Genomic DNA, 22,389 nt, shown 5'->3' on the forward strand with positions numbered 1-22,389 from the left:
ATCCCCCTTCCCCATCCCTCCCTCATTCGCCTTCCAATTGCCCCCAACACATTCACTTCATGGGGGATAATAGTGTTTTAAAAAACAAACAAATAAGTTTATTTTTCAGGCACGATCATGGTGTCGTGACTCAATTAAAGAACGAGCCCTTCTCTTTCTGAGATACACGCTGAAATATTTAGGGATGGAATTTATGAAGTCAGGAATTTGCCTCAACATATTCTAGCGTTGGGGTGGAGTGGGGTGGGGTGGGGTGGGAGGAGATACAGAAAAACATGCTTACTCAATACCCTGGTCTCTGCTGCCTTTGTCTTCCTGCTGCATCGCCTACCTCCAGTGGATGAACTTGTTTACTCGGTGCCGGGGGAAATACATTTTCCTCTCGGAGACGCAGCAGTGTGGACACTTCACTGGAGTCCAAGAGGCGTTAGGTTCACAGTCCCTGCTCCACACTTGGTTCTCTGAGCCTGAGCTGCCCCGTCCACAAAGTACAGGTAAGAAATTGACAGCAACCAGCCTACCTTTCAAAGTGGTCTTCTTACTCATTTTGTCCTCCCTCTGCCTCTACCTGTCCCGCAAGTGCCTGCTCCCCAAGTTCCCACCCACCTCCCTTTGCTTTTCAAAGGCTCCTCCCTCCCCCTGCTTCAGCCCCCCTTTCTCCACGAGGGGCCCCTGGCCCAGATCCAAACTCCAGAATGGGAATCGGTTACCTAGATCCTCCCAGTGGTCCCATGAGGACTTAAAACTCAACACCTGCAGAAGGACTTCATTTCTCCACCTCCCCATCTGTCCTCCTCCGTCACCCAGTGTGTCTTGATCAAGCCCACCCCTAATCCCCCCTGCAGGAACCACTTCCTCCTCCTTCTGTGGTGGGTCAGGGGTTGGGCAGCTAACTTCAAGGTCGGTGGTTCAGATCTAGCAGTCACCTCTGCAGGAGGAAGACGAGGCTGTCTGTTGTAGGAAACCCAAAGGGGAAGTTCTGCCTTGGTCTTTAGAAGGTTGCTGTGAGTCGGCATCTGCTCGATGGCCGTGGCTTGGCTTAGAGTGTTCACCTCCATTGTCTCCTCTCCCCAAAGCTCTTCTCAGATCCATACCCGAGTGCTCCCTCCCTCTCCCTGGGCAGACTCTGCTCAGGCGAGTCGCTCGCCTGGGCGGCTATGAAATCTTCCTATTGGGGCTCCTTCCCTCCCTCCTGCCTCTCTGCCCCCAGGTTGTCCCCCAGGCCACCGGCAGAACTCTCCTTCCCAAGCCATCACTCCTCCACGGAGAGCGAGACAGGCCCAAGTCTTACTTCTCGTGCCATTTGACACCCTGCGACACCTTGGCCTTACCGTATTGTTCCGGAATCATTTCGGGACCCCTTGCCGAAGAAATTCTGGGCCTAAGTTTCTCAGCCTGTGGTTCCTCATGCCTATAGCAGGTTTCCTGAGGAGGCCTGGGTAGACGTGCAAAGCCCCGAGCCCTATCCTGGACACCTGAAGCTGGCCCTTCAGGCCCAAGACACGCAAAGTTCTGAGGACCTCACTTTAGCCACCCCAGGCAGCTTGTCTGTTTGCCGATCAGGCTGTGCCACTCCTGGGCTGCCTGGCCAAGAAGCCCGGCTTACTCCAAGGCCCAGTGATATATCTCCGTCTTTCGTGCTCCTAGCAGAACCAATCCCCCACCCACTCAGCTCCCATAGCACCTTGCACACACCTCTATTATAGATCGTGCGCATCACACTGTGTGTAATGATCTGCTTGCCTACCTGCCCGCCCTCCTAGCTGGAATAAATTCTCCTCCAAAGCCAGCTCCTCAACACAGTGACTGGCACACAGCGTGGGCACTTGATAAATATCAATTAATTTGAACCTTATCTTACTCTTTCATGGCTCCTGGGCACCAAACACAGTGCTTAGCACCCAGCAGGTTTTATTACATCAATGTCTGATGGATGGATTGTTGAAGCTTGGATGAAAGCGTGAATGAACGATACAACATGCAAATTAACTCCTGATGAATTCTCATCGCCCATTCATGCTCTAGGAGGCTTCTGTGTGCCTGGGACCTTATCTACCCCGAAGGATGTGACTCGGGTTGGAGGTCGGGTACAAGCCCAGGACTTGGGTTCCAGGTTGGCTAGTGAAAGCACCAGGTTCAGGGCCCAGTGTTAGTCAGGAATGTCACTCTCACGGTGACACCTGCATCTGAAAGGACAGCAGGACCTTCACGGCTGCGCCTGCTGTCGACCCTTGGAAGTGCTACTCCGCCTGTGGGAGTCTCAGAGGTCCTACTCAGATGGCTGGATGGGAAAGCTGGACTTTGGCATGAGCTCACTCAAAACTCACTGCCATCGAGTCGATGATCCCAACTCAGAGCGACCCTTTAGGACAGGTAGAGCTGCCCCTGTGGGTTTCCAAAGCGGTACATCTTTATAGGAGTAGGAAGCCTCGCCTTGCTCCCTTAGAGAGACCGATGGGCTCAAACTACTGACCTTGAGGTCAATAGCCCAACACACAGCCCACTGAGCCACCAGGGATCCTTTTGTCATGCGCAGCGGGCAAAGACCGTGTAGTGGGTTATGTGTTTGGGCGGCTCCACAGGAGAAAGCTAAGACTTTCTACTTCCGTAAGGCGTTCCAGTGTCAGAAACGGAGCAGAAGCAGTTCTACTCTGTCTTCTAGGGTCACTGTGAGTCGGGATGGACTTGGTAGTAGTGAGTTTGGCTTGGTTTCAGAGGTTGAGTCTGGGTCTGACTCTTCCTAGGCTGCCGGCAGCACTCCTTCTGGGAAATGGCACTTGATTGGAGGAGGCCAGCTCAGCTTTTGGTCCCCGCCACCCCCAGTTCCTGTTCCTGTTGTCATTGTCATCTCTCTAGCCCCCAAGCCATGGCAACTCCACGGACCATGGAGCGAAAGGCCATCTGGTTCTGCACCTTCTTCACGATGGGGGCAGCTGTGACTGGGTGCTCCATTCAGTGTTCGCTGGCTGGTTTTCAGATGCAGGTGGTCAGGTCTTTCTTCCTCGTCTGCCTTAGTCGGGAAGCTCCACGGACAGACGGGTGGTGGCTGTGCATGATCCAGGCATTGACTCCGGGTCTCCCAACCACTGGCCCATCTGTGTGACACTGGACAAGTTGCCCCCATGGGCCCAATCCTCTGTTACTTCCTCCATACGATGAGATTAGTAAGGGTTCCTAACCTTTGGGGTGACTGAGATCGTGTGGGTGACCTGACATCGGTAGCCATACAGAGATAAGCGTAATACAGTGTGTGAGTCGGGACCGCAAAGGGGGTGGGTGGGTGGTGGGGACTGGGGCAGACCTGGGGGCTGGTGAGGCAGGAAGTCAAGGTCTAGCCTTGGGTTTGGGATTCTGCACTTTAGAGAAGGGTTCAGCTCCATCGGGACACCAGGGACCTGATCTGGGATCAGGTAGAGGCCGAAGAGCTTCCTGCTACTCTGTAAATCTGGATTTTCAAAGAACAAATGATGATGGTGGGGAAGGTGGGGAAGGTGGGGAGGACCGAGGAGGGGAAGGGGTGGTGCTTCTGGGCCTGGCCAGAGAAACTCCAGTGATTCTGCTTCCTGTCTGGGCTGTGGCTCTTTGGCCCTGACTCTGGGGGCCAGGTGTGCTGCAGTCAGTGCAGTTCCACCACCGCTGAAAGGGGAAGTGGGCCATGCCCAGCCCCTGACACCTGCGCCCATTTCAGATTGGGAACCGGGAGCCTGGGGTCCCAGCCTGGGGGCTGTGGGTTTCCGCCTACAGAGACTCAAATAGTGGGTGTGTCCTCTGGCTGGGTCTGTAGGTCTTAGTGTTTGTTACTCAGCCCCTTGGCTCAGAGCAGCTAGTGAAGGGACCTCCCAATAGATGCCCCCCTCCTCCCCCAGGGAGCTACCACAGAGCCAAGCTAGAAAGAAACCCTAGAAGTTGTGCAGTCTGGTCTCCCTTGTCTTTGTCCCGGGGAGCCTGGGCAAGGACTGGGCTTGGAGATCACAGGGTCTCCCCAGGCAAGAAAGAAATCCAAGAGAGATGGGGGTTGGGACCTGAGGAGGGGGTGGCTGACAGATGTGACCCGCCTGGGCTTTCTAGGCCCTCTTGTTTCACAATAAGCAAAGCCCTGCTGGTCAGGGGGGCCTGAGCGCACCACCGACTGGGGAACAGCGACATCTCCCGGCGGCCAGTGTCCACAGCCCTCCTCTGGGCACAGAGCCACGGGCCATTCAGAAACCATGGGAAGTACCGAGGCCTTTAGAAATGGGAACAAAGAGGTCTGACTGAGCCTCTGGTCTCATGGGTCTGTAGGATCCCTGGTGGCCTTGGGCTGCTCGCTGCAAACCAGCTCTGAGGCAGCCTAGGCCCTGGAAGAGCTGGTCTCAGCTCCGAAGGGGCTGCTCTATTCTCCTCTAGCACCACTAGGGTCAGAGCGGGCTCCATGGCAGTGAGTTGGGTTTGGGTTGCTACAGTTCTGGGGTGGGATCCACAATTCTGCCTTTCTAGCAAATGCCCAGATGATGCCAGGACTGCTGCCCCCTGGGCCGTGTGTGTGTGTGTGTGTGTGTGCGCGCGCGCGCCCACGTGCACAGGGGAGGCTACAAGGTGATCTACATTTGGTCCCAGGCATCCTGGGGCCCCAGGAAGGGAGATAAGCATGCACCTACACAATTATTTGGAAGAAGTTCTGCCAGAGGGCTCCTTAGAGGCCAGGATGGCAAGGCTTCCTCTGACCTGCTGTGGGCAGGTTGTCAGGAGAGACCCTCCCTGGAGAAGGGCACATGCTGGGTCAAGTGGAGGGGCGGTGAGAAAGAGCAAGGCCCTCCGCCGTGAGATGGGTTGACCCAGTGGCTGCAGCCACAGGCTCCGGCACAGGAACCATTGTGAGGACGGCGCAGGGCTGGGCAGCGTTTCGTTCTGTTGTGCACAGGCCGCTATGGGTCAGAACCAACTGGACGGCACCGACAACGACAACAGTCATGATGCTGGAGTGCCAGGAATAGGCAGGGAAGGAGGAGCAGTGTGGGAGAATGCTCCTCGGAGAAATGGGACCCAACGGGGGCGGGGTGTCTTTGAAGAATGATTGTCTCCTGTCCAGGGCGGGAGGGGTTTTACTCCTCCTTGGACTGAATGGCTGCTTGGAGAATCTGTTGGGACCGCCCTCTTGTGTCTCCATGCCTGGCGCCTGCACTGAAACGACCAATGCTGAAAACCCGCCTGGCTAACAGTCCCACGGAGCTGGGGCAGCCCGGAAGATCCCAAGCCAAGGGAACATTCAAAGACTCTAAGGCAGTGGTTCTCAACCTTCCTCATGCCGCGACCCTTTCCTGTAGTTCCTCATGTGGTGGGGACCCCAACATAAAATTATTTTCATTGCTACTTCATCACTGTCATTTTGCTATTGTGATGAATCCGGCGACCCCTGTGAAAGGGTCATTTGACCCCCAAAGGGGTCTCGACCCACAGGTTGAGAACCGCTGCTCTAAGGTGCATTCCCAAGCAGCCCAGAGACCTCTCGTGGATGCGCTCAGTACAAAGGAACGTCACCGCTGCAGTGAACGCGCTCCCACCCAGCATCCACCTAAGCGGACTTCCTGTTTGCAGCCAGCCTAACCCGCCCTTCATTACTCTGCCTCTGTGGGGGGTTCAAGGACAGGGAAACCTACGCAGCCAGGCCTGGCTGGCTCCGCCTGGAAGGTCCTTGAGACCAGGGAGAAGGTTGCTTAAACGTGGACAAGGCGACTCTGCGTGCCTCTCTGATTGCTGTGTCCATCTTGTGACCTGAGTACTGTGGATCCCCTGGGAAAGTTCGGGACACCCCTGACCCTGAGCGCACATTTCTTCGTGTTCTGGCCCAAGTGGGAGTCCGACACAGCCTGGCGTCCCCTTCTAATAAAACTGCCCTTTCTCTCGAGCCTGGCTCCAGGACATGCGCCCGTACTAGGGGTGACATTTCCCCCATCGTCACCCCAGGAGCTTTGCTGGTGATCTTCTCAGAAACCCTAGTGGCTCCGTGCTTCGGCGGTTGGTGGCTCATTGGAAAGTGGCCCATCCATGACTCCGTGGGAGGAAAGAGCGGGCCGTCTGCTCCGGCCAAGACGACAGACAAGGAAACATGCCTTTCGGAGTCGTGATAAGTCGGGATACGGCGCTTGGATGGCATCCTGGGTTTCGCATTGGGCAGCTCACCACAAGGTCAGCAGTGTGAAACCACCAACACCCAGTGGGAGCACCATGAGGCTTTCTCCTCCCTTAAAGACCTGCGCTCTCTGGGTGGGGGTGGGGGGGGGAAGTCTCCACAGTCCTGCAGGGTCGTCGTGTGCCAGATGCCACCCGAGGGCAGTGAGTTTCGGGTTGGTGAGTCGGCATCGACTGGACAGCACGCAGCAACAACCACAAAGGCCTTCTCCAACCCTGTTCCAGGAAGAACTTCGGGATCACTGGCTGGTCGCAGGCCCTCCTGCTGGGGTAGGGCCACGTCCTTCACAAAGGCTTCCCAGCCAAGCAGAAAGGACTCCATCTGACGGGCTCTGTGCAAGAGGAAACTGAGGCTGGGGTCTGAGAGTGCCTTTGCCGGAGCCCACCCATCTCCTGGACACTGCCGTCCTGGTCCCCTCACTCCTGGACTCTCTTGTGACATCTGCTGTTGCTGACTCCTGAAAACTGGCCTAGAGGGGAGTGGGGGTCAGGGCTCCGGACTCCCCCGTCCCCCTTCGCTGCACAGAGGACTGGGCGCTGGGTGCACTGCCATCCTCCAGGGAGGGCGATGAAAACAGCTTTTACAAAGCAGGGTCTGAGGCCCTTGGACAGGGCCCCTCTGTGGCTGCCTCTCCCCTTGGGCCCTAGGCCCTCTTTGGGCTGAATGGCTGGCTCGCACACACTGGGAATTTGCAACACAAATGCACCGCTTGTCTCCCTCTCAGCTGAGTCCTGGCCTTTGGGGCCTCTTGAGGCCCGCCATTCTCTCAGGCTTTCTTTCCACCGCTCAAGTCCAGGCTCCTCCTGCAACCGTGGCCGCTCATTAACGCTGGGTGAAAACCAGACCCTGGGAAAGGGAGCTGGGCGGCAGCGAGGGGGGGGGGGGCAGGCGGGCAGTGGGAACTGGTGGGGGGGAGTGGGGGAGAGGGAGGGGGACCACAGAGCTCTCATGTGGGGCACTCTGTCTCTTCCTGGCTTCCTCCCCATCCTCTTCTTCCATGGGTTTGAGAATCCACTGCAATTGCAGCCTGTCCCCCAGGATACTTCCGGGCTCTCTCCACCACCGCCTCAGCCACTGTCCAGGGTTCTGCTCTGATCCTGAGAACTACTACCACAGGGCTATCTGACCAAGAGCCTAGGTCAGGCACGTCACAAGACTTCTGATCCTCACGGCAACCTGGGGACCTACGGCCATTCTTAAGTTGGTTCTCCTCAGAGTGAAGCTGCCCCCTAGGGTTTGGGTGACTGTACGCCTTTACATGGACAGAGAGCCTCAGCTTTCTCCCCTGGGACAGCTGGTAGGTTTGAACAACTGACCTTGCAGGTAGCAGCCCAATGTGTAACTTACTGCCTCACCAGGCATCCTTTTCTCCACTGGCTGCCTCTGAGTCCATGCTGACTCCTAGTGATCCCGCTGGACAGGATAGAGCAGCAGTTCTCAACCTGTGGGTCTCGACCCCTTTGGGGGGGGTTTCACAACTCTTTCACAGGGGTCGCCTAAGACCATCGGAAAACACTTATTCCTGATGGTCGTAGCAACTGAGACACCGCTCCTCTATCCGTCTCCAGGCGGGTCTGCCCACATGCAGATACACATACAAGTCCCTGACATGAAGACTGCTACCCATGCTTACTCATGCTTCAAGAAAAAATTTCATGTATTTGTCATTAGAAATAAACATTTCAAATATATATATAAATAAATAGATAATAAAATAAAAATAAATTTTAAAAAGAAAGAAAGAAACATTTCACCATATAAAGTGACCTATTGTTTTGATGATTCAGCACTCTGCTTTCATTATGTTCAATTTGTAACAATGAAAACATATCCTGTCTATCCGGTATTTACACGACGATTCATAGCAGTAGCAAAATGACCGTGATGAAGTAGCAATGAACACAATGTTCTGGTTGGGGGTGACCACCATGTGAGGAACGGTATGGAAGGGTCTCGGCGTAAGGGAGGTGAAGGGCCCCTGGGCTAGAGCATCCCTTGAGAGTCCCCAAGACCGGGACACTTGACAGTAATAGAAAGCCCCTTCTTCCTCCCTTGGAGTGGCTGGTGGTTTCAATGACCGACAAGATGTCACCAGTAGGCCCCGAGCGGTCCTCACAACCCGGGAACTCGAAACCACTGCCATCCCCTTGGATTGGACCCATCACGGCCCCTGTAGGACAGTGGGGCGCTGCCCTTGTGGGTTTCTGAGACTGTAACTCTTTACAGCAGTGGTTCTCAACCTCCCTCAGGCGTGACCCTTTCATATAGGTCCGCATGTGGTGGTGACCCCCAACCATAACATTATCTTCGTTGCTACTTCACAACTGTCGTTTTGCTACTGTGATGAATTGGGCGACCCCTGAGAAAGGGTTGTTCGACACCCAACGGGGTCACGGCCCACAGGTTGAGAACTGCTGGTTTACAGGCATAGAAGAGCCTCCTTTTGACCCCAGGGTGGCCGGTGGGCTCAAACAGCGGAGGGGAGGTTTTTCCTCCCTGGTAATACTCAGGGAAACCGAGTCCCGGATGGCTAGATCTCACTGAGGACACAGGGCATTTCACATGGGTCACTGACCCTTGTAGAATGCCCCAGGCCACTAGCAAGGATACAGGGTGGAGACCCGCTGATCATACCATCTCCAAGCCCCTCTGAACGAAGAATCTAACTTCAGCTCAGGGTCAACTCGTCTTCGCCCTTGTTCCTTGAAAAGACTGTTTCTAACACTACCCCCACCCTCCACCCCCCAAGTTTCCTGGGTCATTGAGACACCCCAGCTAGATCATGCAAAATACGCCTGGTGCTACCAGGAAGGGAAGGAAGGATGCGGGGCTGACCTGCAATCCTGTTAAGCAGCAGCTAATATTCCACCCGGAGGAGACCGGTGGCCTAGTGGTTATGCGTCAGGCTGCTAACTCGCAAGGTCAGCAGTTCGAAACCACCAACTTCTCCATCGAGGAAAGCCTGGGCTTTTTGCTCCTATAAAGAGTTATGGTCTCGGAGACTCACGGGGCACCTCTACCCTGTCCTGTAGGGAGGGTCACTGTGAGTTGGCATCGACTGGATGGCAGTGATTCGGTTTAATATTCCACCCTTTCTCTAAATCTCTCCTTGTAACCAGCCGCAGAAGAAAGCTTCTTTTCTCTGATCAGGTTTTCCCTGTACGCACACACATGACCTGGTCAAATGAGCCCAATGTCTCCCTTCTTTGATTAGCCTTGGGGCCTTGTTACTGAACACACTCCATGGTTAGCCAAACGTTTGGCTTTGGTTGGGTGCTTACTAGGTGTTTGTGGCACCAGGACATATAGCTCCTTCAAAGCTGGCAGAGTGTCCCAAGGCTGCTGGTGGGAATGCCCAGGAGACAGCGGTGGGAGACAAGAACTAGTGTGGCAGCTGTTTAAAGGGTTAAATGGACATTAACACCAGTTGCCACTGAGTAGATCCCCACCCATGGCGACCTCTTCCTTGTGTGTCAGAGTAGAACTGTGCCCGTAAGGCTTTCGATGACTCGGGTTTGGGGAGGCAGCGCTCTGGAAGGAGCTCTGGGTAGACCAGAACTGCCCAACTTTCAGTTGGTAGCCAGACGTGTTAGCCTAGCCCCTTTATATCACCCAGGACTTCTGTCGGAGCCAGCAAATTCCACTCACCCCTAGGAACCCGCCCACGAGCACTGAAAGCATATGTTCACACCAAGTCTTGTACACAAATGTTCAAATCTGGAAACAGTAACAGACCATTCCAAAAACAAAACAAAACAAACTTGCTGTTAGCCAGTCAATTCTGACCCATAGCAACTCCACAGCACAGGGTAGAACTGCCCCTGTGGGTCTCTGGGCCTGGAAGTCTCAGAAATATGGGATTTAAAAGTCTCAAGCGAGCCCTGCCTGGTGGCAGAGTGCCTGCTAAATGCAAGGTCATCAGTTCAAAACCACCAGTCATTCCTTGGGAGAAGGAGAACGTTCTATTCCTACAGGGTCAGTATGAATCGGAGCAGAGGAGCCAGCCCCAGCAGGTAAAAGGAACAACCTATGAAAACATGGGAATAACATGGATGGATCTTCAAAGCATTGTGCTGAGAGAGAGGGGCTGACATAGAAGAGCCCGTGTTATATGCTTCCATTTACATGAGCGCTCTAGTCCACGTGAGGAAAAACCACAGAGACGGCAAACAGATTCAGGGCTGCCTGGGGTTGGAGGTAGGACTAGAACTTGACCGCAAATGAGCTCAAGCAAATATTTACGGGGGGGGGGTCGGACATATTCTAAAACCGACTATGGTGATGTTGCACAGCTGTGTAAATGCATGCAAGCTTTCTGCTATGTGAATTATCCTGCCAAAAATGGATATTTAAAAATAAAAAAGAACTGGGGGGGGGGGCGGCAGACCAAGGAGGGGTCTCAGGGTAACGTTCACTTGGAACAGGGCACTGAACCAGGAAGTCAGGAAGCCTCCTATCGATTCCTGGCTCTCTGGCTGGCCTGCCCTGCAGCCGTGGATGAGCATTCAACCACTCCATGACTCTGCTTCCCCAAGTGTAACAATCACAGCAGCGATGATAGCTTGTGTGTGAGCCCTGGCCTATGCTAAGCCTGTGCCCCATGCACTGACCAACGCCTCATGACGCGAGCCCTCCCCACCCCTCCCACTTTACAGATGAAGGAACTGAGGTCAGGGGTGCGCATGATGCCTGACAGCACCTGCAGAGGTTGACTTCTGAGCCCCATGCTTCTCTGGCCAGCATCGTGTGTGTGACACCTGCCCTTGAGCTCACGGTCCATCTCTACGTGTCCCCAGAGTGTGCCCAATGGGATAAAGTCACACCCTCCTGGACTGTGCAAGACCCGTGACCGCGGGGGTGCCCCACGGCCCCCTCTGCACCTGCTGCTGTGTCCTTGGAGCTCTGGTCTGCCGTGTCCAGGCCAGCAGGGTGACAAGCTGCTCAGCCCCGGCTTCTCTGGAGGGCTTCCCAGGTTTTCGCTCTGTCAAGAGCATCGCTATGTCCAGCTCAGGAGCAGCATCACGAAATATCTTGGTTAGAAAGACCTTTGGAAACTTCTGGAAGCTTCAGCAGTTTCCGTGTCTTGGACATCTGTATTTCCCCCTGAACCAGCATGGCCCCGTTTTGCTCGGTCTTATCTGTTGCCCTTTCTCAGAAGATTTCTGAAGAAATAGTTCTGATACTTCTTTAAAAGTTTGCGAGCTGCTGTTCTGTGCCAATTCCCGAATTCCCAGGTAAAGAAACGGAGGCCTGGAGGGGGCAATCGCTTGCTGAGAGTCAGAGGTCATGATTGGCAGGCCCTGGGAAGAGCCAGGCTCTGTCCACACCTCCATAACAACCGTCTCTGGTGACAGCCTTGCCACCCTGTGATGCCATTCTGGAAGATTCCTTAGCTACGGGCGAGAGGGAGCTGGAGCCACAACCACGCCCAGCCTTCCCAGCCATTTCCTTTCACTGCGGGCGTCTCTGAGGGCAGGGCTGGTCACGGCGGCCGCTCCCGAGGCTGGCTGCCTACACCAGCCTGTGACCACAGCAGGTACCAAAGGACACGCAGGAAAAGCTGGATAATTGGACAAGGGAGACAGCTAACAACGTCCCTCGCCACAGAGACAAACAACACTTATTTGTAATCGTCCCTTCCCTAACGTGAAGGAAAGTTCCACCCAGACAACACAACATCATATGACATTTGTCGAAGCCGAGTTTACCTCGGAGACTGGACGGGCTCATGGTGTTTCGCTGTCCCGCGTCCTCCGGTGATGAGAGGCGCAGCGTGACAGCCTGCCGGCCTCCTGGGAATAAGAACACAACTTTGTCTCCTGCTCCCCCTCCTCCAGGAGAGAGGGCGTGTGGGGGGCAGAATCTCGTCCGTCCCCCGTGAAGGTTTTACCAGCCTGGTGCTAAAATTGGCCCTTGGGTTGACTTGTAGGTAATTGATCCTCTGACGATGACAAACGCTTAGGAAAATGAAGGTATAAATGACAGGAGCGCCAGGCTGCCGCCCGAGCAAGCTCGGAGCTGGAGCCCAGGGACTAGAGGCGCGCCTCCAAGCCGAGGGAGACCTGCCACCTCCGAGGTGAGAGGGGTGACCCCAGGGGTGGGGCTGGGGCTGGATTGGGGCAAGAGGCACCCAGTCAAAGGGGCCCTGCTCCACCCTCTTTGCCTGTGGACCATTGAGCACATTGGGGGGGGCTCTCTCTGCACAGAATATCCCATCAGGGACTCTGACACCTGCTGCCGATGGTTGGCGCCATACTGTGGGAGTCCCAGCTGCCGAAGCACCTTAGCCCCTTGGGGGCCAGCAGGTGGACATGTTCCGTGCATCCGTTGGGGAAGAGGGAGGGAGGTGTCGATGCACCTTCAAGGGTGTGCAGGCAGGCTCCGGGGGCTACTTGTCCTGTCGATGACAAGGCACTGTCAGGGATCACCGGGGAGCCAAGTGGCTGTGCAAACCAATACCGCTCGCCGATCGCTCAGAACCGATTTTCAGCATTAATTGGCTGGACACAGAGAGCATTTTGCTTTCTCAAAGCTCAATGGCAGCCACACCCTGTCGTCTCGGTATTAGACCCAGCTGTGCACGCTGGCGACCCCACTCCTGTCTCTGTATGCCTTCGCCACGAGCAGCCTCGCACCCGCTCTGGACGGAGGAGGGCGCCACTTTGGGATGAGAGTCAGGTGCTCCCTCACGTGGCACCCTGACCGCTTGCTGAAGCAGTCGGTGAACTGGCCCGGGAAGGCTTTTCCTCGTTGCGGTGAAGGATTGCCAAGCGGATTCTAGCTCATAGCCGCAGTAGAACTGCCGCACAGGGGTCTCTAGTCTGCCCTCTCTGCAGAAGCAGATCATCAGATCTTACTACCCCGCGGAGCCACTAGGGGGTTGAACCCGCAAGCTTTCTGTTAGCAACCAAGAGCTTATTGGTTGTGTGACTCCTTAATCCTCGTCCCCGCTTTCTAGCCACCAGGGCATCTTACGGTAATACTTACTCACTGCCACCGAGTCCCTGTGGACTCAGAGTGACCCTATAGGACAGGGCAGAACTGCCCCTGTGAGTTTCCAAGACTGTTAACTGTTTATGGGAGTAGAAAGCCCCATCTTTCTCCTGCAGAGTGGCTGGGGGTTTTAAACTGCCAACCTTGCAGATCACAGCCCAGTGCCTAACCACTACACCGCCTGTGGGTCCCTGAGTGGCAGTGCTTTAGGAGTCTCAAATGGAAAAGTAGAGCATTTAGGAAAGGTTGAAGATTTTCCTCGCCAGTCCCCCCCCCCCCCCGCCAGGTGTTCAAAGTGGCCTTGCTGGTTTGGGCAGTGGAGGCCTGCCCTCTGTCTGTGGCGGGAAGGCCGCCATCTGCAGGATTCTCCGAACTTTCTTGGCAAGAAGGCTGGCAAAAGGTGCCAACAGCCATTGAGAAATTGCCATTCACGACCTCAGACGTATCTCATCACAGAACTAGCTGGGAAGCAGTGCAGAAAGCAAGCTGGTATTCATAACGGGAAGATAATAAGCTCTAAAGGTGACTTTGGAGTCATTGTGTTACATTTCAGTCCATGGATTCCGGCTACTTAGAACAGCCCTGTGGACCGTGTCTGCCAACAGCTACTGTAGCCTTGGTTGTCCTGACCCAACCCATCTCTGAACGCCAGCCATCACCTGGGAAAGGCTGGCTGTTTCCCATCGTTGTCCGTGGAACCGTGTGACCACGTGCATTAGGTCCCCTTGTCCCGTGGTGTGTGACAACCTCTTATGCTTCTGGCCCACCTGCGATGATCGGCCTTGTCTTGGGTGAGCAGGTGTCTCAGTACTGACTTCAGCCTTCTTACTAGGTGGCTTTCAACTCCTGGCCCCGGAGTGCAGGTGCTCCTGTGACAGAGGGAAAGCTTTCTGTGTCCTGGAAGCCCTGGGACAGCTGTGAACAGAGCGTCGTGTCGGGGAGCCCGGGAACCAGGGTACCCATTCTGAAGTGCCTCCTTCTCCTTTACCGAAACGAAGTTGATTGGCGGGGGCTTCCCCTCCCTGGACTCCACTCCTTGGCTGTAAGGGGGTGTTGGGGGCCCTGCTTCCAAGAGCGGCAGTGAGGATGGGCTGGGCCTCTCTCGGGTCAGCCTGGGGGAGCAGGGGCTAGGGAAGTTTAGACTCAGAGGGGAAGCTTGGGCTTTGCTCTGGTGGGAGGAAGCCTAGGGGGCAGGGGGGACCCGCCATGCTAGGGAACAGTTCTACTCTGCCCTAGAGCTGCGGTTCTCAATCGGTGGGTCATGACCTCTTTGGAGGTCGAACGACCCTTTCACAGAGCTTGCCAGATTGATAACAGTAGCAAAATGACAGTGATGACGTAGCAACGAAAATAATGTTATGGTTGGGGGGGTCACCACCACATGAGGAACTGTATGAAAGGGTCCCGGCATTAGGAAGGTTGAGAACCACTGGTGTCTTAGAAGGTTGCCCTGAGTCAGAAGGGCCTTCAAAGCAGTAGCTAGAGTGTGTGTGTGTGTGTGTGTGTGTGTGTGTGTGTGTAAAGATAGACACTAAAAGGGGAGCCTTTGGGGACAGATACCATGTTCTAGGCCTCTCTCTAGCTCTGGCTGCTAGGTGGAACAGTAGGGACTGAGCCCTGGGAGACAGGGGTTAACCGCTCATCTGCTAACAGAAAGGTCAGGGAGCAGTCCGACTGGGTCACATGGGGGCCTTGATGAGTTGGAATCGACCCCAGGGCACACAACAATCGCAAAGGCCAAGTGTGTGTGTGTGTGGGGGGGTTGCTTCAAAAAGTTCATGGAGAAATGGAACTAAGAGAACAGCATTTCCCATGACCTTTTGAAGCCCCCTCACCTCTGAGGGCTGAGAGGATTTGGGCACCAGGTGAGAAAGCATTCCTAACAGTAAGAGCTGCCTGGGAAGAAGACAGACTGACTTGCGGGTAGTGAGTTCCCCGTCACTCACGGGCAGCAAGTGTCCAGTGGGAACTGGAGGACTGCCTGTGTGTGTGGTGGGGAGGGGCTGAGAACTGGAGGCCCGGCCAGCCACGATCTCCAGCTCTGGAAGGGCACTGGCCAGACTTCAGCCAGTAGCTCCTGGGGGGTGCCCCAGTGCCCGGGAGAGGTGGGTGGTGTCTGAGAGCAAGGTGGGCTCAGAAAAGGAAGGTGCAGGCTGGTCGGCCGGAACTCTCTCCTCGGCAGGCCCAGATGGGAAAGGATCCGAAGGGGAGAGGAGAGGGTCTTGTCCCTGTCTGAGCTCTCGCTGGGTCCGCATTCCCTCCCCGCCGGCTGAGAGTCAGGCTGGGGGTCGGGTTTGAGGGGAGACACAGTCCAGCCTTTCCCATACAGGGGCAGGTTCAAGCGGGCAGCAATGACGTCCCTCCAGCAGCTGCGGCGGGCCCTTTCCCTGCTGAATGCCTCCTCTAGTGTCAGAGCAGCTTGCCAACAGGTCCCAATTAGGGGTAATTTGGAGACCTGTGAGATTATTCCGCCACCGGGTTCCCCAGGCTCTGAGGCAGCTAGCCGTCTGCAGCGAGATCTAAGACCGACTCCCTTTCCTACAACTCTCCCCAGAGGAAGGCAGGCCAGGCCAGCCCAGAGAGGGGTCTGAAATTGCACAGACTCAGCCAAGGCCTGTTGACGCTTCTTTCCGGTCAGGCCCTGCATGTGCCTCATCCCCTCTGACCCTCACAAGGGCCTTATGCAGGAGGGCAAGGGGCTGTTGCCAGTGAAAGATGGGCAAATGGGGACCTGGCAAAGAGCAGCTGATTGCCGTGGGACAGAGCCAGCGATAGCAGAACCTAGATTTGTGCTCAGTGTCGTGTGACTCACAGCTCCCAACAATTGGCGTCAACCTGGGTGGGGGCACTTCTGGGTACTGAAAGGGAGTCCCTGTGCCTGCCTGTCCCTGCCTCGGCCTTGCAGCATGACCCTTCATGACCCTATGAGGTTATCAGTGGCTGCCCATTTTGCAGATGGCAAAAAAAATGAAGTCAGGGTTTGTGGTTGACAGAACCAGAACTTGGACCCAGGTCTTTGGGGTTTTCAGAGTCTGGGATGGTTTGTTTATTTCCAAACTCCCAGCTTCCCAAGGACAAGGACCTAGGCGTGTCACAGGGCTGGGCCCGGCCCACCAACCTCCCTGTGCCTGCGGCTCTGCCTGACTCTCCCTTCCTGTCATTCCCCAGGTGCCACCAGGTGTGAACGATGCAGGTCTACGTGTTCTTCCTGCTGCTGCTCACCCTCAGCAGCGGCTCACATAGCTCGGCGCCCTCCCTGCCCCTCAGGTAAGCAGCTGTGTCGATGGGACAAGAGGTTCCTGGTGCCCCTCCCACCTACACCCACCCCCCATCCCTGCCACAGGGGTTAGGGATGCAGAACCAAGCCACTCTCCCTGGGGAGCACCCATTGCCCACATCTGGGAGGGGGGCAGATGCCAGGGGGACCACCAGGGGCTGAGGCTTTCCAGAGTGAACAGGACACAGGGGAGGAGAGGGCCTTGCTGAGACACGGTGAGCACAGCTCCCACGGTCCCCTGCCTGGCTCCTCTGACCTCTGCTCTCTCCAGGATGCGGCGCTACGCAGATGCCCTCTTTACCAACAGCTACCGTAGAGTGCTGGGCCAGCTGTCTGCCCGAAAGCTACTCCAGGACATTATGAGCAGGCAGCACAGGTGAGAAGGCATTCTAGTGACTTCTTCCACGCCGCCGTGTGTCGGGAGGCCAGGCACCAGGTTTGGACCCTGGCCTTGTACAAAACCAAACTCATTGCTGCCAAGTCAATCTCGACACACAGGGAGACCCTCTAGGACAGAGAGCCACCCCAGAGGGTCTCCAAGGGTTATTGAGGCAACGTCACCTCTTCCTCCAGTGGAGCGGCTGGTGGATTTGAACGGCCGTGAGCAGTTCCAGTTGGAACCTTGCAGTCAGCAGCTGCGCACACAGGACTCCTTTCTTCCTTGTCTGGCCTTTCCACAGCCAAAGGGCCCCCAGGTCAGACCCCAGGTTCCCTTTAACCCAGGGCTCACGGAATACTTAGGGTATGCTTCTCCCCAGGCTAGGCCCCAGCACTCACAATGGGGGTGGCAGGTACCATTCAGTCACGAGTCCCCATCACAAACACAGTATGTCCACTTGGCACCCAATGAGCCGTTCAGAAGTGTCTGTCATCCTCCTTCGATTCTTATCAATCTTTGTCACCGCCTGACAAAGCAGGTGCTGTTAGCTCTGCTCCCCTGAGAGGCCACCCCATCAAAGAGAGGCAGGGCTAGGGGCCCCGACAGTCTAACTCCACAACCCATTTTCACTTGGGGTGGGGGTAGGGGCGAAGAGTCAAACATAGAGAAAAAGTATCATACTAGTTTAGCAAGAACTTCCAAGCAGTGGTTCTTCACAAATCCTTAAGAGTTGACTGTCTTTTTTTACTCGACCTTTCACCGAGAGGCCCTCAGATTACAACTTGGGCTGCCAACCTCAAGATCAGCAGTTCGAATCCACCAGCTGCTCCTTGGGAGAAAGAGGAGGCTTCCTACTCCCATCAAGAGTGACCGTCTCGGAAACCCACGGGGCAGTTCCACCCTGTCCTGGAGGGTCGAGAGGAGTCGACTGAGTGGCAGCGAGTTGGGTTGGGAGTCGATGGGGAGGTGTGTTGCGACTGTGCGTCTCTCAGACGGTCTCCTCCAGGCCTGTGTGTGCTGCCTTTGTTGCTGACCCGAATCCACAGCAGAGACACAGGCACCGAGACGTACAGCTCCTCAGTTTGTGTCTATTTGAAGAGATCGCACTTTTCCTGGGTCTCTCCACAATTCTCCCCACATGGCATCCTCAGCTGTCCCTCTCCTCTAACCACGCAGAGAGAAAAGCCTGGAGCCCGGAGCAAGGGTGCGGGTGGGCCGTTGGGCCGAGGGCACGTGGGCAGACCAGAAGCAGACGACCCTGGAGAGCATCCTGCTGGCCCTGCTGCAGAAGCACAGGTGGGGGCCGTGCATGCACGCACCCGGGTCTGTGTGTCTGGAACCTCAGAGGCGGTCCGCCAGCGGAAGGAAGGAATCTTTTCCATCAAAAGACGTGGGGTCGTGCCAGGCCAACTGGCCAGCGGGTCCCGTCTGACACACACCAGAACCAGAGGAGGGCATTTGGTGGCAGCACGGAACGATGGCTGTAAAGGGCACAATGTTGTCTTAGTCAACGGGGTGTCACCCAGAGTTACCACCATCCGGAAGGCAGGAAAGGAAAGGGGATGAGTCCTGGAGATGACACCGTCCCCACTGCATGTCCCCAGTGGTCAGCAAGTGGTCAGGCTGAAACTGATTCAGAAAGGCTTTAATGCAGTGGTTCTCAACCTTCCACCCTTTTGTACAGAGCCCTCAAACCATACAATTATTTTAGTTGCTCCTTCATCGCTGTCATTTTGCTACTGTTATGAATCAGGCGACCCCTGGGAAAGGGGTCACGACCCACAGGTTGAGAACCATTGCTTCCGTGCAGTCACAATTCTGGGATAAGGCCCAGGATGCTACACTTGAACAAGTGCTCCAGAGGAGGGGTGGGGAGGCTTCTGAGGCAGCGGATCAGAGAAGCTCTCCCTGGATCCCTGGTCAGGTCCACCACTCCATCAAGTCCAGGAGGATCAGCACGTGCCTGTGGTGCCTGGCAGAGGGGAAGGTGGTCATGTTATCATGCCCATCACACTGACCCTCACATGCCCAAGGGCATCAGGGTGAGCCAGCCCTGTTTACAGAAGAGGAAAGCAGGCAGGGTGGGCAGCCGCTGGTTTAAAGTCAGAGTCAGGCAGGACCAAGGCCTGTGTTGCATCCCTGGGGCCTCTGTGCACGGGCTCCCAGCATGGTACATGGCGTCCTCAGAAAGACGGAGGTGTTTGGAGAAGCCACTGTATTTTAGAAACTGATTTGAACACGTACCCCCCGACCCACCCACCTCAGAGCTATCTGCATGTTCCCTTGCCTTCCTCCCAACCTAAGTGGGAGCCAGGAGCCCAGTCATCTCCTCTCCTGTAGGGATTCCAGTGACAGCCGGGCGACAACGGGAGGATTACAGGAAGGGTGGGGGTTGGAGACTGGACACTTGGGCCCCCGGCCAGGTTCTGCAACCAATGTGCTGCCCTGTGTACCACCAGGCTCCGAGTTTCCCCCTCCCTCGGTGAACAGAGGGGGTTCGCTCCAGGGCCTTGCAGGTCCCTCCAGCTAGAACACTAAGAACAGAGCCTCCTCTGTGGCCCACAGCCGTCAGTAGCTAGCCATTCACCTGCTGTGCCACCCCACCAGGTGCCGGTAGCTGAAGTGGCCCAGAGCCTGGCAGCCCTAAGAATGCAGGCTTTGTTCCTGCAGAGGGCTCCCACAGGGAGGGAGGGAGCTGCAGGGTCCTGACATCTTTGCGGCCAGAAACCAGTCGCCCTCTGGTGATCCCGTATGTGTGCGCAGTCATGCTCCAGGTTTTCAATGGCTGGAGTTTCAGAAGTAGAATGCCAGGCCTTTCTTCTGGGAGGAACTCCAGCCTTCGGCTTGTCCGTGGCAGCTGAGTGGGTTAACCGTTTGCATCCCTGGGGGATGAAGCCAGAGGTATTTTTGTTTGTTTGATGGCATCATTTTGCATCGTAAAGAGCCTGGTCAAGAAACCAAGGCTTGGCTTTAGCTGCCCTCCACCCTTCAGCAGGGAACTCTGGGGCCATCGTGGTTATGCACTGGGCTGCCAACCGAAAGGCCAGCAGTTCGAACCCACCAGCTTCTCTGAGAAAGACGAGGCGTTCTGCTCTCATAAAGTGTTATGGTCTCGTAAACCCACAGGGCAGCTCTCCCCTGTCCCATGGGGTCGCTAGGAGTTGGCAGCCACTGATGGCAGTGAGTTTTGTTTTAACCTTTCGGGAACCACTCAGTGCCAGGCTCTGCGCTGGGGTTCCAGCAGGGCACCCTGCTCTCCTGGATACCGGTGGGAGAGATTACTCCATGACATTGTGATGAACGGTAAAAGATGCAGACTCTGGTGGGCTTGTGTGCCAGGAGGAAGCGGATCCTGTCTGGGCACTAGAGACGGCTTCTTCCAAGGGAAGTGTCCAGCTTGGGTTCGTGATGGGAGCAAGGTGGCAGAGCTGGGCCTGAGCCTGGAGTCTGCTTTGCTGGCATGCCTGCATACCTTATCCTGCAGCCTAGGCATGCTGCTGGTGACCCTGGGGTCACACTGTCAGCCTGGTCCCTCCTCGTGCCCCTGCTCCTGCCTTACTCCACACACCCCCTCCCCACCCACCCAGCTCCTCCAGAGTGAAATTCTCTTTTTCTATCTGCAGCCGCCGGGATCCCTGGGGATGAAGACGCTTGCCTGTGTTTGATGCTACCTGTGGCCCAAGCCCAACGGAAGCCAGTAAATCCTATTCATTTCAGACCGACTTTCCCTCTGTAAACATAATAAAATCCCCCCCATACTGGTCTGCATGTCAATTTTCTCTCACCTTCAGCCTAATTTTTTTTAAATATGTATTTTACATCCTCACAGTTGCCCAGGTGGTGGTAAAGGTATCATAAAGAGTGCGTGTTGGCTGAGCGGCTGCCCCTCGCATCCCCTCCCACGCTCCCCTCGCAGCCTCCAGGGAGCATCGGCTGCCTCCTCATTTCCCAGGGGAGGCAAAGGTTAAGGGAATTGCCCGTGGTCACACACCAGCCAGTGAGAGGGGGAATGGTCCCTGCTAGTTCAACCCATGGCCGAAAATGGGCATTTCTATCCCGGGTCAAATGAATCGGAATCTACAGTTAACAAGCACCCCCTGTGCACTTGCTTAAGAATCGCCCGGGAGTCTTGTTAGTTAGGCTGTAGGTTTGGGCTCAATCTATCTGGAGTGGAAAGGCAAATTCTCAGCAGGAGAACAAATCGAAATGAATTGGTGGCTGGACGGAACTCGGGCTCACCTCACTCACCGACTTTGGGGCACTCACCATTGGTTCATCCGACCAAGTTACGAGGCACCTCCTATCCCGGTCACTGCTCTAGGCACGGGGGTGCAGCCGTGCGCACACAGAGAAGGGCCTGACCTCATAAGCTTACACGTGTGGCGGGGAAGACTAATTAAACTAAGAAGAAATAGTGACTCTTATCAGACAGTGGTAAATGCAAAGGGGAAAAAAATCAGGGGCGAGAAGTGCTGGGAGCTATCATTTTCCAAATGGTGTCGATACATGCTAATTACTCGGGAAGGTGGCACTGAGATGGAGACCTATCAGTAAATGGTTGTAGGACGGGAGGAACTGGCTAGAGAGTAGCTTGGTGCGGAGCATCCCAGGCCGGGAAGCAGGAGCATGGGTGCAGAAACAGTGAGCAGAGGGTGTGGCTGCCAGCGTGGATTGAGGGTGGGGTGGGAGGGAGGTCGGCCCAGAGAGGATCTCACCCTTCCTGGGAGGGGAACCAGCACAGAGCCGAAGAAAGATGGCCTCATCTTGAGGGAGATGTACTTGGCAGCCGTTGCTACTTAAAGTGACTCCCAAGTCAGGGGACCCAGTTGAACCACCAAGGGGGAATAGCATAGAAAGAATCGAGTTCCAGGGATTGATCCCAGAATGCCCTTGGCATTAAGGTTTGGTGGGGAAAATGAGAAGCAAGCATCGGAGATGGAAAAGACTCAGCCGGGAGGACAGTAGGAGAAACCAGAGGGAGGACTCCCCGGAGGCCAGCTGAAGAACAGGTTTCCATTGGGAAGTGACCTACAGGGTCAAGGGCTGCCAAGCGACCATGAGCTGGGTGATGCAGCGCCACCGACGGACGATCTTGGGAAGAACAAACGGGAGGAGGATGAAGATGTGAAACACAAGCGGATCGGGGTTGGTGAGCCAACATCTGGGTTCCTCAATAGGTCGGCCACTTGCCACACAGGCTGGATTTCAAAGCCTTTCCCTAGGAAAGGACGCAAGATATCTCAGTGCACAATGCTGACTTTCACCTTATTCCCGAGAGCCCCAAGGTAGATAAAACCATCATCCACGTGTGGATAAACAGTACGGTATCTGTATAAAACAACAACATAGAGATCCATGTGTTATCATGGACTTTTTAACTCCCTGGTGCTTCACCACACAAAAAATCTTAATCTCAATATTCTTATATTGATCACATAATAAAGTGACGGTTTTTAATCTATTGGGTTAAATAAAATATATGATGAATTTATTTTTAAAAACATCTTTATTGTGGTACTAGGAAAGTTTCAAACGCTTGTGTGGCTTGTATCACAGTTCTTTTGGACAAGT

General features: G+C 55.3%; 1 protein-coding gene across 4 annotated transcripts; it reads left to right on the forward strand.

The window, feature by feature from the left end:
- The first annotated feature begins 262 nt into the window (after positions 1-262).
- GHRH (growth hormone releasing hormone) lies at positions 263-20,592 on the forward strand. 4 transcript variants are annotated; one of them, XM_075527777.1, is made up of 7 exons: positions 263-494; positions 12,099-12,245; positions 13,995-14,204; positions 16,331-16,429; positions 16,711-16,815; positions 17,995-18,114; positions 20,442-20,592. In XM_075527777.1, exons 4-7 carry the CDS (start codon positions 16,350-16,352, stop codon positions 20,461-20,463), a joined length of 327 nt encoding a protein of 108 aa, XP_075383892.1. In that variant the 5' UTR covers positions 263-494; positions 12,099-12,245; positions 13,995-14,204; positions 16,331-16,349; the 3' UTR covers positions 20,464-20,592. The 4 variants fall into 4 exon arrangements, with proteins under 4 accessions (XP_075383892.1, XP_075383890.1, XP_075383893.1 ...); XM_075527775.1 differs by having other exon boundaries at positions 13,995-14,117; XM_075527778.1 differs by lacking the exon at positions 12,099-12,245 and having other exon boundaries at positions 13,995-14,117.
- Positions 20,593-22,389: the final 1,797 nt, after the last annotated feature.

This window comes from Tenrec ecaudatus, chromosome 12 (genome assembly GCF_050624435.1).
Source record: "Tenrec ecaudatus isolate mTenEca1 chromosome 12, mTenEca1.hap1, whole genome shotgun sequence".
Lineage (NCBI taxonomy): Eukaryota > Metazoa > Chordata > Mammalia > Afrosoricida > Tenrecidae > Tenrec > Tenrec ecaudatus.

Bases quoted from the DNA above. Each gene is read 5' to 3' on its own strand.
- GHRH (XM_075527777.1), top strand. From the start codon at position 16,350: ATGCAGGTCTACGTGTTCTTCCTGCTGCTGCTCACCCTCAGCAGCGGC. The intron at 16,430-16,710 runs GTAAGCAGCTGT...TGCTCTCTCCAG, and splicing joins GCGCCCTCCCTGCCCCTCAG to GATGCGGCGCTACGCAGATG. The intron at 16,816-17,994 runs GTGAGAAGGCAT...CTAACCACGCAG, and splicing joins ATTATGAGCAGGCAGCACAG to AGAGAAAAGCCTGGAGCCCG.